Source organism: Aspergillus oryzae, chromosome 7 (genome assembly GCF_000184455.2).
Source record: "Aspergillus oryzae RIB40 DNA, chromosome 7".
NCBI classification, from domain to species: domain Eukaryota; kingdom Fungi; phylum Ascomycota; class Eurotiomycetes; order Eurotiales; family Aspergillaceae; genus Aspergillus; species Aspergillus oryzae.
In genome coordinates this window covers 1,219,458-1,236,914 of record NC_036441.1, presented here as the reverse complement: position 1 = coordinate 1,236,914, position 17,457 = coordinate 1,219,458, and the positions used below count along the sequence as shown (strand labels likewise).

General features: G+C 49.2%; 6 protein-coding genes across 6 annotated transcripts; 4 read left to right on the top strand and 2 right to left on the bottom strand.

Moving 5' to 3' along the window:
- Positions 1–2,164: 2,164 nt before the first annotated feature.
- Positions 2,165–3,638, top strand: AO090011000495 (folliculin domain-containing protein; the record flags this gene model as incomplete). The annotated part of the gene is made up of 2 exons (XM_023232978.1): positions 2,165–2,260; positions 2,295–3,638. The coding sequence occupies 2 exons, from the start codon at positions 2,165–2,167 to the stop codon at positions 3,636–3,638; spliced, it is 1,440 nt and encodes a 479-aa protein (XP_023093527.1).
- Positions 3,639–5,127: 1,489 nt separating this feature from the next.
- On the bottom strand, positions 5,128–9,536 carry smc4 (condensin subunit SMC4; the record flags this gene model as incomplete). The annotated part of the gene is made up of 3 exons (XM_001826070.3): positions 5,128–5,223; positions 5,275–5,352; positions 5,409–9,536. 3 exons carry the CDS (start codon positions 9,534–9,536, stop codon positions 5,128–5,130), a joined length of 4,302 nt encoding a protein of 1,433 aa, XP_001826122.1.
- A 296-nt stretch (positions 9,537–9,832) lies between these two features.
- On the top strand, positions 9,833–10,881 carry AO090011000492 (ELYS family protein; the record flags this gene model as incomplete). Its single annotated transcript, XM_023232977.1, has 2 exons — positions 9,833–10,273; positions 10,336–10,881. The coding sequence occupies 2 exons, from the start codon at positions 9,833–9,835 to the stop codon at positions 10,879–10,881; spliced, it is 987 nt and encodes a 328-aa protein (XP_023093526.1).
- A 593-nt stretch (positions 10,882–11,474) lies between these two features.
- On the top strand, positions 11,475–13,641 carry AO090011000491 (FG-nucleoporin nup42; the record flags this gene model as incomplete). Its single annotated transcript, XM_023232976.1, has 4 exons — positions 11,475–11,520; positions 11,648–11,698; positions 11,977–12,010; positions 12,063–13,641. The coding sequence occupies 4 exons, from the start codon at positions 11,475–11,477 to the stop codon at positions 13,639–13,641; spliced, it is 1,710 nt and encodes a 569-aa protein (XP_023093525.1).
- A 399-nt stretch (positions 13,642–14,040) lies between these two features.
- On the bottom strand, positions 14,041–14,563 carry S10a (40S ribosomal protein uS10; the record flags this gene model as incomplete). The annotated part of the gene is made up of 3 exons (XM_023232975.1): positions 14,041–14,125; positions 14,186–14,409; positions 14,522–14,563. The coding sequence occupies 3 exons, from the start codon at positions 14,561–14,563 to the stop codon at positions 14,041–14,043; spliced, it is 351 nt and encodes a 116-aa protein (XP_023093524.1).
- Positions 14,564–15,072: 509 nt separating this feature from the next.
- AO090011000489 (ASCC2 family CUE domain-containing protein) lies at positions 15,073–17,139 on the top strand (the record flags this gene model as incomplete). Its single annotated transcript, XM_001826066.1, has 1 exon — positions 15,073–17,139. One exon carries the CDS (start codon positions 15,073–15,075, stop codon positions 17,137–17,139), a length of 2,067 nt encoding a protein of 688 aa, XP_001826118.1.
- Between the last annotated feature and the right edge of the window lie 318 nt (positions 17,140–17,457).

The window sequence follows — 17,457 nt, the reverse complement described above, 5'->3', positions numbered from 1 at the left end:
TTGAAGCTTATCACGATTCTCGACTCCAGACTCCAGACTCCAGATTCCAGAGAAATAGTCGACGAGGATCATGCCGATACAATCAAGGAACAACCCTGGGACGTAGCGGGACAACCGGCATTGGGGCGGCAAATAAGTATTCCTGACTTTGGGATGGGTACTACCGATTTTCTTCAGTTCGTCTTTGATTTATCTTATTCGATATTATTTTTCAATTTTTTAATCAATTTTTTATTTTTATTTTATTTTATTCCTTGAATGGTCACCGGCCAAAGAAACTCATAGACAATTTCCCCTAATAAATCTTTTTTTATTTCAAGACTGGCTTTTTTATATAGATAAAAATATATTTCCAAATAAAGAAGAAAAAGCCTGTTTTTTCGAAGTGCCTTGCTGGAAGCAGTCAATAATCGTCATGAACGTACTTTTTCATTTCTCGGAAAGTTGGTTGAAAGAAAACAAAAAAAAAAAAGGGAAAAAGGCAAAGAGCGCGGAAAAAGGATAAGGATGGATCTGCGATTGACTTCTTCCATTTCCCGTTCTACAAACCTTCGATTGCGTAAAGAAATCGGAGAGCATCGATTTTAGCGGCCAGACGCCGTCCCGCCAAATTGGGTACGGAGAGATTCCTTCCACTCTAGCAAGCGTGTACAAGCCTTGGGCGTTTTCCCGAGACGCTCTTTGTAACTTCCTTACCACCGGTATGAATGAATGATTATTCTACAGTCCCCACTTTTCCTCTCTTTCCCCTTTAAACCGATGATCTCTCCTGAAACGTCTCAGCCTGATTAAGCGAACAACTATAATGACAATCTACTATATTATCACTATGGAAGAATATCGAGTTAAGTTCGGTGTAACTAAGTATGGACAGGAGGAAGACCGTTTTCTGTCGAGGCTCCATCCGACTAGTTGGCCAAGAACTGAACGATCTCAGCTAGTTTCATTCACCACAAGCGAACCAGAAACAGAGGAATTGGGTTTAGTTTTATTTATTTACTCCGTTTGACGAGGAATTGTGCTAGCGCTGAGAATCTGAATCAAACAATGAGAGATTACGTCGTACGAGGGAGAGGCCCTTTCGTAATGTTATATTCAATTGTGAGCAAGAATTTCTAAATACCACGGTGCTGTATATGATTCCAATACTAATAATGGAAGTATTTCCAGGCGTGTAGGTACCGATGTAAGTCAGTCTGTATGTACATACAGTTAATGTAGGTGTGTATGTATGTACATATGTAGCGCAATGAATTCAATGCATGAATGAATGAATGCCCCTCCAACCTTACTCCGTACTTCCATACATCCCCAAGAGGTAAAGTAAGTAATATGTTACCATTCGGTATGTATGGACGGGAAGAAATGATTCAAGAGTAAAAGGAATTGAAAATGGCCTGGTGGGGAGAAGGACTCGAGGCTTTTGTTTGGGTCAAAGGTCATTGGGCCTCTTACTGTTCTCGGCCTAAACCGTTACAATACCGAATGATACCGTACGCAGCCGATGGGATCCACATTGGAAGTCTTTCCACCCCCCCTTCCTTTTGATCCATTAATCTTGCATAGTAACAATCCTGCCAGTGGGAAAAGTAGACTCGTCGGTTCTTCCATCTTTAATATTCGCCTCTTCTCCCTTCGTTTCTTTCCTTCCTTCACGACCGGTTTTCTGGTCTGCAAGCTGGTCTTTGCAGCCCCTTCCCAACCGACGACGAGGGAGTCGAGTCGTCTGCAGTTCACAATCTCTCGCTCTCTATTTGACTTGCTTTGGTCTGGAAACCCGGTCCAGCCAGACTAGAGCCTACATACATTCCGCACTCTCTATCTCAGTCTGACTTCAGTGTTCGACCCTGCGTCATTGCCACAACCACGATCTTCGCCACTTGGCTCTTCATTCTCGGAAAGCATGTATCGAAATTATAGTCTAATATGGTTGTTGGATACCGCTAGACGTTGATACTCGTGGATATGGACTTCATTGTAAGTGTGAAACTATATTTTCCGGCTTGGACGCACGACGCTATCACCACTACTATTCCTATCCGTCCCCTTGGCTCTATCGCATCGACGTAATGACGTGTACTATCACTGTTACTCTCGTTCCCATGGATGCTTTCTATCTTCCTCATGAACTGGCCCTCTTCCCAATTTACGTGTTGAGCGCATCATGGTCGCATGGGGCCTCGCCAGAATGATGATCTCATCATTGTTCGCCTCCCTCGCGCCGTGGAGGTTTCCAACACATGCTCGTATTTCTCGGGGTGTTACTTGTCCGAAACTAACTGTTCGTCTACTAGCTCTCCTTGACGCATTTCTGCGAGGTGCATGGTCCCACCTCGATCATCTGCTCGCAGGTCTTGCCGTTCTCCTGCTCGCAATGCTACCCAGACAGATCCGATTTTTCTCCCGACGACACCCCTGCAACTTCTCATGACACAGTATCTTCTCATCTACAGAGCCCCACTTACGGCAAGGACACCAATTCATCCAAACTTCATGGAAAACTTCCAGGCAAAGCCGACTTCGAAAAAATCGAGGATCACCCCTACTTTATCAAGCCTCAGGCCAATTCCGCTGAGGCCCAGCAGAGATTGAACCCACTTGGAGGCGGAGACGGCGATACCTGCGCAAGCTGTAGTTTGACATTGCCAGATAATGTAAGCAAGCAGCTCCCTCCAGGCGCCCCTGGTACGCCTAAGAGCGATGGTAAAGGGAAAAACGGGAGCCCCGTTTTGCGCTCGAGAGAGGTCGTCTACTCTTGCGGCTCAAATCACTCCGAAACCGAAGACGGTGCACACGACCCGCATGTACACGCCTCCTATCCTGAGTCTTTACATTCCTCGTCGGTTGCATCTGACGCCTCTTGCCACACACATATTCTCACCTATCTCTCGCTACGAGGCCCTCCAAACCCAGCGGATTATGCTCTTCTCCGACGTTCTTCCATTCGAACCCTGAGTTGTGAACTCCTCCCGCAAGGTGCCTCCTCCGGTCCCTTGTGCTTTGGCGACTCCTCTGCAGGGTATACGATCGCGTTTGTCTTTCGCCTTCCGGACCCCATGGCACGCGGTAAACGGCGCAGCTACGCATTGGTTGCACTGGCTGGCAAAGACACTGGAAGGGCGTTCCGCGCTTGTCCGGTGATCTGGCGTGCTTTCGGTCGAATCTCAGCGGGAATTGTCAAATCGGCTGAGAAATATCAGGAGGAAGAAAAGCGTCGCGAAGAACAGAATAAAGGACCTGATCGGACGAACAGTAGACAGTACACCCCAGTCTCTTCCTTCCTCACCGGCCGTGCCCTTGATCCAGATGGTCAGCTTCGTCGCCCTGGTCAGGTGAAGGCAAGGAATCTCAGCGAGATCGTGGGCAACCAGTACATCTTTGCAGAAATTCACGCAAACTTTGTTGCTCTCTTGCAACAGTTAGGCTCGATGTTCGGAGCCGACCCCATTTTCGAAGAAAGATTCGTTTGTAGTACGATACGTGACGGCGAGGATTCGCGACGGCCTTCGATCGTGGGTGGCGGTAAACCGAAAGCGTCGCAGAAATACGAAGATAGCGACCTCGGAATGTCTACGCTTGATATATCTTCGGGTCCCAAGCCTATCCCTATCGCACCACGCCGGTCTGTTGTCGCATAAACCATATTGGTGGTCGCTATCAAACTACGTTACATAACAGATCACGGTATCACGTGCATCTTCCCAATATTCTACCATAAACGCGTGGATATTGCTTCATGAATGACGGTCAATGACCATGCCCTTTTTTTTTGTTATTTTTCTTTTGTTCTTTTCCTAGCCTTTGTGACATTGACGGACGGATTCGACATAGACTACGGCGCCTTTTAAGATGGAAGCGGAGTTTCGGTTTATTTTGGGCAACATACCTCTATGCCAGTTTCTTTACTTCTTTCCAAGCGTGGGTGGACAAGCGGTCTAGTTTTGCTCGATTCCCTTTCAACTTCGAACACGCACTTTACACTCTTAAATTATATTTCTCTAATAATTTTAAGGGGAGAGGACGAGGCTGGCAAGCACTTGGTTCATGATGTGAATGTCGTTACGAAAGCGATGAACGAAACGCTCGCGCGACATTTGACATGCTTGTATGTATTCTATCTCAACAGTGCCCTTTCTCTGGGTCTGAATCAATCATTGTGATCTTAATCGAAGAATGTGTATACCTGTAGACCTTGCTCTCCTAAAGATGAGATATTGAATTGATAAATGCGAGGGTTTGCAAGAGTACTATCACAACATAAGGTTGATCTAGAACAGCATCATTGCCTTGGTACTGGATAGAGCATCCCTCAGTAATTTACTCTTGAGGTAGCTATTCTAGCTTTCAGTATACTACTACGAAAGCCAGGGAGTATGCGTAAATCTACAAGAGCATTCCACAAATAACCCCATGCACAGCGATATGAGAGGCCCCAAGCCCCACGTGAGTTCGATGATATATTTAATATGTACTCGTTCGCTCGCGATGCAGTAGATCGCATCGCACTAAGACATAATATATATCCGTTCTAAATCCACTACACGATGGCACAAATATATCAGCGGTAGAAATCAACTTGGTCTTCAGAGAAGCATAACTGCCTTTAGTGTCTAGTCGACCACCGTTGGCTAGCGCGTAGATGTCGTCCCTAGACATCATTGTGTTCTATATCTCGCTAATGGACTTGATTTTCTCCATTTCTATATGTGACTTTTTTGCATGCTCTCCTCCCTGTCTTGTATGGCTATGAGCGTGCCATTACCAACAATGAAGTGGGTGCATTAAGAGACGCATATTGACCGGTAGATAACTGTGAAGTGATTATGTTAATCGATCTGAAGATTATAGACGATGGCAAACGAGATGTAAGTTGCAGAGATCTCCGTCTGTTAGAAGAAAATTATATACTGAAGAACACAAGGAAAAACATGTTCAACCGAATAGAAGTGACCTATCCCAAAATCCCCGTCGGTATCCGTGGACACAATAAAAGAGAATCGATAACACTTGCAGGAACCCATCACACCGAACAAACATGAACCACATCATATTCCCATCCATTTCCGGCTCATAAACATCGTTGAGGAAGCAACGCAAAACAACAAGCACACTTAATTTCAGCATTCATTACTGTCTCTTGATATAATCCTTGTTCTCGATGGTCACACTCTTAGTCTTATGGTTGACCTTGTAGACACCGACCAGGCGCGATGCGAGTTCGAACTACTATCGTTAGCGATATCCAAGAATAGTCCACTAGGTTGAGAAGCTTACCATGTTGTTTCTCAAGGAGATAACGATGAATTGCGCGTTCTTCGTCCTCTCTTTGATGTACGAAGCTACGATGGAAACCTGGAACGCTTGAGTTAGCTGGCTTGTTGTGTCGAGAGACAATGGGGTACACCTACGTTTCTGAAGTCCAAGGCGGCATCAATTTCGTCCATGACGTACAGCGGCGTAGGCTTGTAATGGTGCAAGGCGAAAACCAGGGCTAAACTAGACAGTGTCTTCTCACCACCGGACAAGTTGCCAATGTTCTTCCAGCTCTTCTTCGGAGGCATGACGGAGAACAAGATACCTTCAGAGAAAGGATCTAAAGAATCCACTAATTCGAGCTCCGCATTGCCACCCATTGTAATCATCTGGTACATCTCCTTCAAGCGGAGCGAGATGATGCTAAAGCCTTCCATGAATCCGTTCAAGCGAGCGGATCGAAGGCCGTCAAGACGAGCTTTAGCACTGTCGCGAGATGCCAGGGCAGTATTGAGATCCGCTGAACGCGCCTCGTGTTCGGCAGACCGGCGACGATATTCTTCGATGACAGAGAGGTCAACAGGGGAGTTCTGCGTCTTCTCTTCCAAAGCTGCAATAGTAGCTTTCAAAGACTCCTTGTTCATCTCCAATAACTCATCCTTGGTATATGTCTGCAGCTCTGCGGGCGCTTCCTCATTTCCAAGATCGCTCACATTCTGCAGTGTTAACTTGGACAGCTTCTCGTGCCAGTAGCGCCCGCGCTTTTCGTTCTCCGCTAGAGCCTTTTGGTTCTCTTCAAGCTTATTGCGCATTTCGATTTCCGTGGCCCGAGATTCGTTTAATTCGGCCACCTTCTCATCTAACTCGGCCTTCACGGTCTTGAGATCTCCCTTCTTCGACTCGAGGGCCTCTTGTGCTTCCTCTACCTTTTGCTTCCAACCGGATGCGTCGTTAGCTTGGTTGGAGACATCCTCATTCAGCTTGTCAAGGTCTTCGGTAATATGGTTGAGCTCCTCTTCAGCGTCCCCACGTGTTTTTTGATGTTTGGCTATAAGCTTCTCGTTCTTGGACTTGCCGACTTCCGCATTTGAGATCTCTTCGGCAAGCATGCCGATCTGTTCTTTCAGACCGTCGACTCTAGCCTTCTGACCTCGCAGTCTTACACCACCAACCTCCATGATCTTGTTCTGGAGAGTTTGAATCTCTTCTTCAATTCCTCCCTTCTGTGAACGGAGATCTTCGATTTCCTCTTCGAGAGAAGCGATCTGCTTCTCCAGAGCTGCAGCCTGGGCTGCGTCCGTCTTGGATGGCTTGTGAGCAGCGCTCAACTCCTTCACGCGCCGCTGGGCATCTGCGAGACTGCGGTTGGTACTTTCAATCTCGATCAAGATCTTCTGAATCTTTGTTTCGACACGTGGGATTTCCTCCGTCTTCTCTCTCATCGCCGCCTCTATATGTCTTTGCTTCTCCTGGAAAGCCTGGAATTTCCTCTCCATCTCTTCGAGGTCACCTTCAAGTCTTGCAACCTGCTCTTTGCTGGTGTCCGCGACCTGCTTCGATGACATTGCACCCCGAGCAACACGGGTACCACCACCACTCATGGTACCCGAGGTATCTATGAGCTGGCCATCAAGTGTCACTACTCTCCACCGTCTGGCACCGTAGGCAATGCGATTAGCTTGCTCTAGGTCCTTGGCGACAAGAGTATTTTGCATCACGCTATAGAATGCTGGTGCAAACTTCGGATCCTTGGGCTTCACGAGATCAAACAGGCGTGGGACACTCTCCGGGGTGAATACCGATGACATGTCCCGTCGTGGAAGACGATCCAAAAGTATGAAGTTGGCTCGGCCAAGATTGTTCTTCCGCAAGTAGTCGATGCATTGTTGACCAACCTCGACTGTATCCACCACCATATTTTCCAATGCTGGACAAGCGGTGGATATAGCCACGTCATATTTCTCATCGATTGTCCCGAGGTTTCCAAGTCGTCCGTGGAACCCTTCGATACGACCAGATTCCTTGAGACGCATGAGGCCAGACAGTACACTGCCACGATTTTGTGTGCTTGCAAGGCTAGCTCTTGCTTCGTCGGCTTTTTGCCGGGCGCTGGAGACATGAGCGCGAACATCTGGCTCCCTGTGGGCGTACTTTTTGAGGTCATGCTTTAGCTTTGCGACCTCTTCCTCAAGAATGGCCTTCTGCTCTTTCCGCTCCTCAAGATCGGTTTCCTTGGCGGCTAACGTTTCCTCAATAGATGAAACCTTGCCCTGTGCTTCCTCTAGGAGTACAGCACCGGCATTGCTTCTCTCCCGAAGAATGTCAAGCTCACTTTGTGCCACTGCAACAGCGGAGACCTTTTTGTTGATCTTCTCATCCCATGGCTCAAGTGACTTCTGTTTGGCCGTGATCTTATCCGAAAGGCCCTGGGTTTTGCCCTTCAAGCTTTCACGAATTGCCGACAATTCATCCTCTTCCACTTTTAGCTCTTTCTCTAGATCCGTTGTCTCTTTGGTCTTCTTGGTAATATCACTGGTATGTTTCTCGACCAAGCTTTCGCATTCGGAAGCAGCCAAACGGGCAGTTTGAATTGTTTTTTCCAGCTTCTTTTGCTTGCCAACCAAGAACTTCTTCTTTTCCTCAAATTTGACGGACTCCTTGTCGTACTTCGCCATCTCTTTTGCCAAAGCCTGTACTTCCTTCTCCATGTTTTCGTATTCACGCATGCCGCGCTTGTAAGCCTTCTCAAGCTCCTTAATCCCCGATTCATTGCCCTCATGTTTCTCAAGTTCCATGTTCAAGAGCTCTTGCATTTGGAGGATAGCCTCTTCCGTGACGCGGATGTTATCGGCACATTCGTCAATGTAAATTTGATAAAGCGCCGACTGCTTCTGGGTGAGCTCGTTTTCGTCATTGAGGTAGGAAAGAGCTTTATCTTTCTTGTCCTCTAGGGCATTCCTTTCTTTCTCTACATGCTGCACACGGTTATTCTTCTCAACACAGACGTCGTTCAGCGTCTCTAGTTCGGTGGCCGCTTCGTCAATGGGGGCCTTGTATTTCGAAGTTCCGATAATATCTTCAAGATACTCGAGAAGCCCGTCCTCATGCTCATTGGCGGCCTTTGCCTTCATCTGGGCAATGGATTCGACTTCACCCTGGAGAATCAGGAAACGCTTATGGTCTAGGTCGATTCCTCGGTCACGGAGCAAGGTCGTTACGGCGGTGAAGTTTGTTTCCTTGCCATTCATGTAATATTTGCTGGTGTTGTTCTTAAATGCCTTTCGAGAGATAATCAGTTGGGAATCTGGGACTATTTCGTGTGCTCCATCTGGCAGATCGAGGACCTCTTGGAAATGAACCTCAACTTCGCAGAAGGGCAAATCTGGGAAATCAGCAGAGTTGTGAATCAGAGCAGAAATTTTGCCTTGTCGCATCTTGCTGGCTCGGAAGCCAAACACGAATAGCAACGCATCAATCACATTGGACTTTCCGGAGCCGTTCGGTCCCACAACCGAGGAAAAAGAAGCGTGAAAGGGCCCTACGATCTGTTTCCCTGCGTAACTCTTGAAGTTGTTAAGAATCAAAGTCTTGATAACCATGCGACTCTTCGGTCCTGATGGTTCCTCAGGTATCGTCGGATGAGCTAAGTTGCGCGCCTTCATCATGATATCCATCGGCTTCTCGAGAACGGTCGAATGGGGATTAATGATCGAAATTTGCGACTTTGTATCCTCGGGCGAAGGGGACTTGTTCACTGCAGCCTCGGTGATATCGCCAAGCGGTGGCACGCTGCCTCTCTGAGACCGGGCTTGGGATTGAGGCGATATGGAGGGCTCGACTGAAGACCGTTCCGGTTTGGGCGTCATGGAGTCACGACTCCTGCGAGATGTCGTACTTCTTCTTTTCGTTGCCGCCACATTTTGTGAAGGCGATTCAGGCTCTTCTACAGATGCAACTGAATTCCCTTCGTCATTTGATTCACCAACTTGCGACGATGCCTGCTCCTGCTCTGCCGTTGTCGACCTGCGGGACCTTCGTGCGGGGCGTGCGGTGCTAGGCGTAGGTGCAGGCGCATCAGCTGTCGTACGCCTGCTAGACCGTCTCCTTGTGGAGGGTTTCTTGGGAACTGGGGTGGAATCGTCTTCATCCTCCTCTTCAACGTCATGCTGGGACGGCGTGGGGGTCACATTTCCGGGATCTTCCTCTTCAGATGTCTCCGACATGACATAGCTCCTTCGAGGAGCAGAGCGCCGGGATGGCCTGCCTCTTGCGATTGATGACATTATGATATGGTGGTATGGTCCGCAAAGGAGGGCCTCATGAAGGCGAGTGTGAACGGGGCCAGTGTCGCGATGTTATCGGCTGTTTGAAAAAGCGCTGGTGGGTGGAAGTGGGTTGTTTACATTGTCGCCCAAAGAGGAAAAGCCTTGTTTTTCTGCCACAACAGTCTGGCAGCCACCGCCCGTATTATGTCATCCGTATGTACTGTAACCATGGTACAGGTCAACATGATAAGAGTAATCTTTGGCATTTATATCAAAAAGGTCTCACAGCTAACAAGAGTGTGGCGCGGCCCAAAATGGCGCCTTGGGAAGATTTCGACAGTGTTTTCTCCTTCAACAAGAATTTTACATATGATGGCAAGGTCATTGAACAGATACTGTCCAACCGCCGGGCTTTGGATAACCAGTTGTTCGCCGACAGACTCCTAGGACTGCTCGGCGTGAAAGCAGGTAATAATGATCAAACATTGATAATGTACAATGTTTCTGACAAGCATAACTATATAGTGACGAAAGTATACCCTCCAAAGTCCAATGCAGACCTCCGAACCCTTTTCGGACACATCGTATCATCTCCACTGGATATCCATCACAAGCAGGCCTTGATCTACTATCTCTTAAAGGACTGCCGGGCAGCCAATGACTACGCTTCACAATTTTCGCGGCGATTCCATCTACCCGAAAAGTACCGTTTCTTCATTGAAGGGCTCTGGAACCTAGACAGGCTAGATTTTAAGGTACGACGAGGATACCGGACATGCGATCCACGATAGCTTGCTAACGCCGTCGGTGAATCTAGCGCGCTATTGAATATTTGACTGAACCCTCCATCATTCCAACATTTCCCGATGAAATCCTTTATGTTCTCACCCTACCACAGCTTCCAAAGCACGATGACAGCCTCGTAATGGCGTATTACCTCACCGTGAGCCCACCACTGGCATCCACAAAGGTCCAGAAAGCATTCTTCAGAATTCTTTGTCGCTCCAGCATTACGGAAGCCTTCTACTTTACCCGGAACTATGACGACTCGCTTCGCCAGAATTACCTTGCGCAGCTCATTGAATTCGTGCACTCGACGGAAGCTGGCGAGACCCGGAGCAAGCGCGCTATGGAATTGATTGGTCTCCCCTTCGATGACCAGGAAGAGGGGTGGTTTGAGGACTGTCTTCTCCGTGGGAATGCAAAGGGTTTGCATGGTGCTAAGGACACCGTCATGATGCGCCGTCTTGCGACAGGGAAGTTAGAAAACTTGTCGGCCGATCTTGAGTCCTTGGGCGGAAAGAAGGTCGATGGGCTGAACTGGGACATTCTCAGACAAGGCATTCAGCCATCGCAGACATAGTAGCACCACTGCAATGGCCAAGTTTCGTGAAATGAGCTCGCAGCTTGTTGGAAATGCGACACGATTTTAATTCTTATGGATCCGGCTTGGAGATTGGAGAATTTGGAGTTTGAATTTGGAGCCTTCGTAATTCACTTGTAATATTAGTACTCAACACAGCACCGTACCAAGATTTCGAAGATTGATTTTACATTGAAGGGTCGTCTTTTAAAGACAGATAAACGGTGAATGTTCTTTCGCAAGGTCATAGCATGATGTTGTAATTTACCAATACCGGTGCCGTACACCGTCCAGGGTATGCGTGGGACAGGAAGCACTCCGACTGGGTGAAATGTATTGTCATCGGCATAAACTTCAGATCGATGGACAACACTTCATTCGCTGACGGCTCATCAACAAGAAACTTCCACTCTCATAAATCACTCGGGGGGTTGATCGCAAATACATGCCGTCTTCATTCGCTTCTGTCAGATGATGAACTTGGCCTACTGATACATAGCCGAGCATCATTCTCGATCTGAAGATCCCTGTTGCAAAAGTCTAGCAGGGAACTTTGATCTCTAGTTAAGTCCGATATCAGAAAAGAAAGCAAGATGGTGGTCTGCAGCTTCTTCCAGCAAGGCCGGTGCAAATTTGGAGGTAGAGTTAACCCCTTTGAATCTCAATTTTTTCGTTCATACTTCCTAACTGTTGGTGGACGTTTTACTGATCACTGGATTAGAACGCTGCAAATTCGAGCACCCTGGCCAATCAAGTTTAGGCTCAGGGAACCGCTTTGGAGTCCTGTCTGGAGGAGGTGGTGGTGGAGGCTTCGGAGGTATGCCTTCCTTTTGATTCACTTTCGTTTTCACCTTTGTTCTGCATCCCCTGAAACCTCAGAATGCTTTGTGTTCCAAACTTAGTGCATAGGCATTTGTCACAAGTTCCTCAAGGGATATTGCAAGCTACGTGATCTTTGCCTTAGGAATATTATTCGAAATACCCATTGCACTGAGTACCTTACTGGAATTGGCATTGACCTGCACTCTTTTAAATTTTGTTTTTTTTTTTTTTTTACGGTCTACCATGTATACTCTGTATCTGACTCTGGTACAGGTCGTTCTGCGCAACAGAACCAGCAGCCAGCAAAGTAAGTGATGCACTTCTGGCAAGAAAAGAATCCCCCACTGACTTAAGCAAAGCTATGGTGTCACAGCGGATGATATCAAGACCGACCTAACCGCTGGTAAGGGTCGTCCAGAATGGGTTTTTTCTTGTTATGGCCCTGGTAAAAACGCCCCAAAGCAATTATTTGGAGGTGCTCAGCGAGAGCAATCTTTCGAAGAGCTGCGGCTGCGTCACTATGAAGCTGCTGCAACAGGAAATGTAGAGCAGGCAGTCCAAGAGGCTCAGGCTTTGTACGCCGAGGCACTGAAACAGATGGATGTCATATTGAACGACCTTGGCGGTGCCGTGAAATACATCGTTGATGGTATCAACGAGCATCCGAATAGGATTGATATCATAGAAGGTAAGACAGGTCCTGCTGCCAGTCAAGGGCCCTCTCCATTTGGCCAACCCTCGGCATTCGGGCAACCAGCTGCTAGCGGTCAGACATCAGGATTTGGTCAACCGTCGGCATTGGGGCAGAGTTCTGGATTCGGACAACCAAGTGCTTTGGGCTCAGGATCAGGATCAGCCTTTGGCAAGCCCTCTGGGTTCGGTCAACCATCGACGTTAGGTCAGCCATCGGGATTTGGTCAACCATCGACGTTAGGTCAGCCATCGGGATTTGGTCAACCATCTACCTTGGGCCAGAGTTCTGGTTTTGGACAACCAAGTACGTTGGGTTCAGGATCAGCCTTTGGTAAGCCTTCAGGGCTAGGAGGTGGGCAGCCTGCGTTTGGTAAACCGGCGTTTGGGCAGCCCAGTCTAGGCCAGCAGAACCCAGGTCAGCCTGCTTTCGGTCAACCATCAGCGTTTGGGCAACCTTCATCAGTAGGAGGCTCATCATTCGGCGCATCGACTAACGCGTCACCCTTTGGCGCAATATCAAACCAAAACCAGGGCGCAGGTGTCGGTTTTGGCCAAGCCGCATCAGCTGTGTCTCCGTTTGCACAAGCTGCTAGCCAACAACCTGCAGCACCCTCTGGATTTGGACAACCATCTACAACCCCAGCAACAACTGGCGGCTTCGGTCAGCCGACGCAAACACCATCCCCGTTTGGCCAGCCCCAACCCCAGCCCCAGTCAAATCCATTTGGACAACCATCCACCGCACCAAATCCTTTCGGGGCTCCCAGTCAACCACAGCAGCAACAAGCACAGGCCGCTCCTTCACCCTTTGGCCAACCAGCGGCCGGTTTCGCCCAGCCTGCCCAACAACAACCGCCAGCTCCTACCGCAACGGCGGGCACTGGCCCTCCTGCCATCATCAAGGTTGAGGATCCAAATCAGCTCAGCCCCATTCCACCCTTATCCGGCCAGACGGTCCGAGATCCTATGACCAAGAGACTGTCCACATGGAAAGGGCAGCCAGTCAAGTATATTGACAACAATCCGTGTTATCTGCATCCTCAAGACCGCCAAACATATGTTCGCATCTTCTTCCCGGATGGGCCTCCCGACCAGGCAAGCCTGAGAGATGCCACAGGGAAATCGGAAGAGTATACCCCCGAGGTCACGGAACAGTATGAGTTCTTTGTGAAAAACGGATACTTCAAGGACGGCGTCATCCCAAGCGTACCACCCAAGACGGAATGGGTGAGCTTCGACTTCTAAGGCCTGGAGAACACTGAGGATACCATGGTTTTTTCTTTTTCGATATGCGCTTCACGAACTCTGTAGTATATATAGGTACTTCTTCTCTTTTAATATGACGATCACATGGAATACAAAGCACCTTCAGCGAGCCAACCAGTGAGCTGGATTACCAAGCAACACCAGACTACAAAATCTACGATCGTACACGTCCTACGGTTCTACCTGTTCCATACGTTCCATACGTTCTACGGCCAGCTTACAACAGGACCAAAGAGTACTTTCCCACAAACTTTTCCATTTTTATGCCAGATTCTAGCGGGTATCGACGAAAGCCCAGCACGCGCCAAACTCGCCCACCCCAGTCAAGAGCGGATATCACTCCCTCCCTGAACTGAACTAGAACATTTTAGAGTAAATTTAAGCGGCAATGGTGACCTCGACCTCAACACCAGCCTCGATGTTGATGATGATCTGCTTGACAGTCTCAGTGGGGGCGAGGAGGCTACATCATATCGTTAGTAACCGCTTCCTTAATCACAACAGGAGATAGAGTGCAACATACTCGATGAGACGCTTGTGGATGCGCATCTCGTACTTGTCCCAGGTCTTAGAACCCTCACCGTTGGGGGTCTTACGGGTGGAGATCTGAAGGGTCTTGGTGGGAAGACGGACGGGACCCTTGACGTGGAGGGACTTGGAGCGGGCACGCTCGATCAGCTCAGAGCAAACCTTCTCGAGGGAGGCGACCTTGCGAGAGGTAAGGGTGATACGGATCTTGTGGACCTTCTGTTGGGGTTGTTAGTATGGCTGGCGCATTGTTTCGTAGCATCTCTTCCACCCATCATCCGTCATCTTGTTGAGATGAACTTGAGATTGGAGAGCTGTTGGGTCAACGTACAGGGCCCTCGCCGAAATCCTTCTCGGGCTTCTGGAAAGACATCTTGACGGCTGGTTTGTGGTGGGGAGACCGGGATTGAGATGGCTAGAGGTCGACGGGTTAGTTGCAAGAAGGGGAAGAAGGAAAAAGAGATAAATGTGGGAGTGGGGGGACCTACCGCAAAGTAAGGCTAGTTGCCAATCAAGACCTGAACTTCGAGGTTCGGTAAGGTGATGATGGCCGTTAGAATAGCTCTGGGCGATACGCGATTATAATTATCGTGAATTCTTTCGCTTTTTTTTTCGATAGTGCGCTTAGCGCCGCTTGTGCGGGTGCGGTGTCTTGGCGCTCGCCTATCTGGTGCTAACCGGATCGGGCCCCCGGGGTGGATGAGTCAGCAGATCACCAATGACATGCCATCTGATAAATGCGATAAAGAATATGGGGCTGATTGTCAAGCTTAATGATGACGATATATTTCTGACTTCTTTTTTTTTCACTTTCGTTTTGAGCTTTTTCTCTCTAGCATACTTCTTGTTACTGCGTCCTTACTCTTGTAGAACCGCTGTGTCATGGCAAATTGGCCTCCTCTTGCACCAGTCCCACCCCCCGCGGTGCAGAGTGCCATACCACCCCAGGAATGGGAGCTCTATATCGATGCGTGGATCCTGCTTCTGACCTTGCGCATAGAAGCATCCGATGCAGAATTCACAGAACACGCATCTACAGATGAGTCTGTTGTCACCTTCTTGACTTCATTCTATGACCAGCTGGCAAGCACTGGTACGCCGGGTTTGCATACAGGGCCGAAAACTAGAATACTACGGAAGCTATGTTTCTTGCTCACACGGCGACTCTTGTTGGACGCGCCCACCTCACCACCCGATCTACTAGGATGGAAGTACCTGGGCAGCATGTGCAGCTGCTATCCCTCCAGCTCTGCGCTGAAGAAATTACTTTCTGAAGCATGGGACAAGCATGAAGAGACGATATCATCGAGCCTCGAGAAGGCAAAGACAGCCATGACGAAACAGCTGGCTATGTTGAGTTCCGCACAAGCTCCAAGGATTATCCCTGATATTCGCCTATTAACCATCCTGGGCTCTGTCATCCCCGCATGCGGCCAGGCATTGATGGCCGGCTCCGACTTCCTGGACACATGCTGCGAAGCATACCAAGCACACAAGAGGGACGACTTCCGCAAAGTACTCGTCGCTGTCATCTACGTTGGCCTTACATCTCTACTCAAAGGCCCAAAACCAAACCTCTCCCTACTCTTGGACCAGCTCTTCAGCCTAAAAGCCAGCGCAGGGATCAACGCACCAACAACAAAGAAGGAACCTACCCTCCTCTCAGACCTCATCTGCAGCTCCGATCTCCTCGTCCGTCTGGACCGGTACCTAATTTCGCACCCACAGAAACGCGGCCAAGATCTCCTCTCGAGTCTGCGCGCATACCAAATCGAATCAAATGTATTCCACCACCGCTACCAGAAACAAAAGAAAAAACTCGACAAAGGCAAAGCCCGCGCCACGACAGATCTCCCCCAAGCAGAAGACATGCACATCCACCGAATGTCCCTCGTCACGCAGATCCAAGACCTCTTCCCCGACCTAGGATCGGGGTACATCGTCCGTCTACTCGATGTCTACGACGATAACCCGGAGACCGTCATCGCACATCTCCTGGACGACTCTATTCCCCCTGAGCTCCGGGACCTTGATAAATCAGAACAACTCCCCACTACCAATTCCACTGCCCCCAAGCACGACCCCTTCCCTCCGCGTCCAACACCACCTCAAATTTCCTCTCCACCAGTGCAACCCCGCAAAAACGTCTTCGACAAAGACGTCGATCTGGCCGACCTCGCCGAAACAGACAAATTGCGCTTCGGCCGCGCAAACCCAGACCAAACCGCCGACGACATCCTCGCAGATCGCAGCAAACACGCCGTCAATAAAGCGGCCATCATGTCTGCGCTGGCGACCTTTGACTCAGACGACGACGAACGCGATGATACCTATGATGTAGCAGACGTAGGCGGCACCGTTGACGCCGCCACCACTGACACAGATGCCGATGCGAAACAGAAAGCCGACGAACTTGACCTAACGCTATTCCGGACGTACAAGGCATCACCGGCGCTGTTTGCTCGGGACTCAGCGACCCGTCGATCGCAGCCGCGGGCTTCGCTGAAGCGCGAGACGGGCATGACGGACGAAGCGATTGAGGGATGGGCTGTTATGCTGGCGCGGGATTCGAAGCGGTTGGCGAAGTTGGAGGATCGGTTATCGCTTTCGGTGGTTGGGCCTGGTGGGACTGGTCTTATGCAACCGGAGATTAAGCCGACGGCGTATCGGAGGCCTGGGCCTAGGGGTGATGGGGAGTCGGGGAGTGAGACTGATGAGCCGGCTGGTTCTGGGTCTCGAGGTAGAGGGGATCCCGGTAGGGGGCGTGGTAGGGGTGGTCGACGAGGTGGTGGTGCTGGACGTGGGCGTGGTGGTAATGCGGGTTCCGGCGACGGGAATACCACCGCGCAGCGGCAGAGGAAGGAGGAGAATAAGGCCAGTAGGGCGAATCATAATCGTCGACAGCAGAGGGCGAAGAAGGTGGCGCGGGCTGGGGGTATGATGGGGTGATGCCAGCTGTTGGATGGTGACTTTTCATGATGTTGTGATGACCATAGAGACTCATAGTTTGTGTATATACTGCATTATTTAATAGACCCGAATGACGGGCATTATTAAATAGAGAAAATGGGCTTGCATGTGAAGAAAGGTATATATGTAAGGACAATGGATTTGTAAGTCATATAGTATGATCGTAAGTCTACTTTCTAAGTGGATACTCATACATATAAATAATAATCGACGTCAAACTGGGGGACATTTTCACATCATAAATAGGGCATTACAAGTCTGTCGACATCAAATCTTCCAAATGTGGCCGATAGCGTT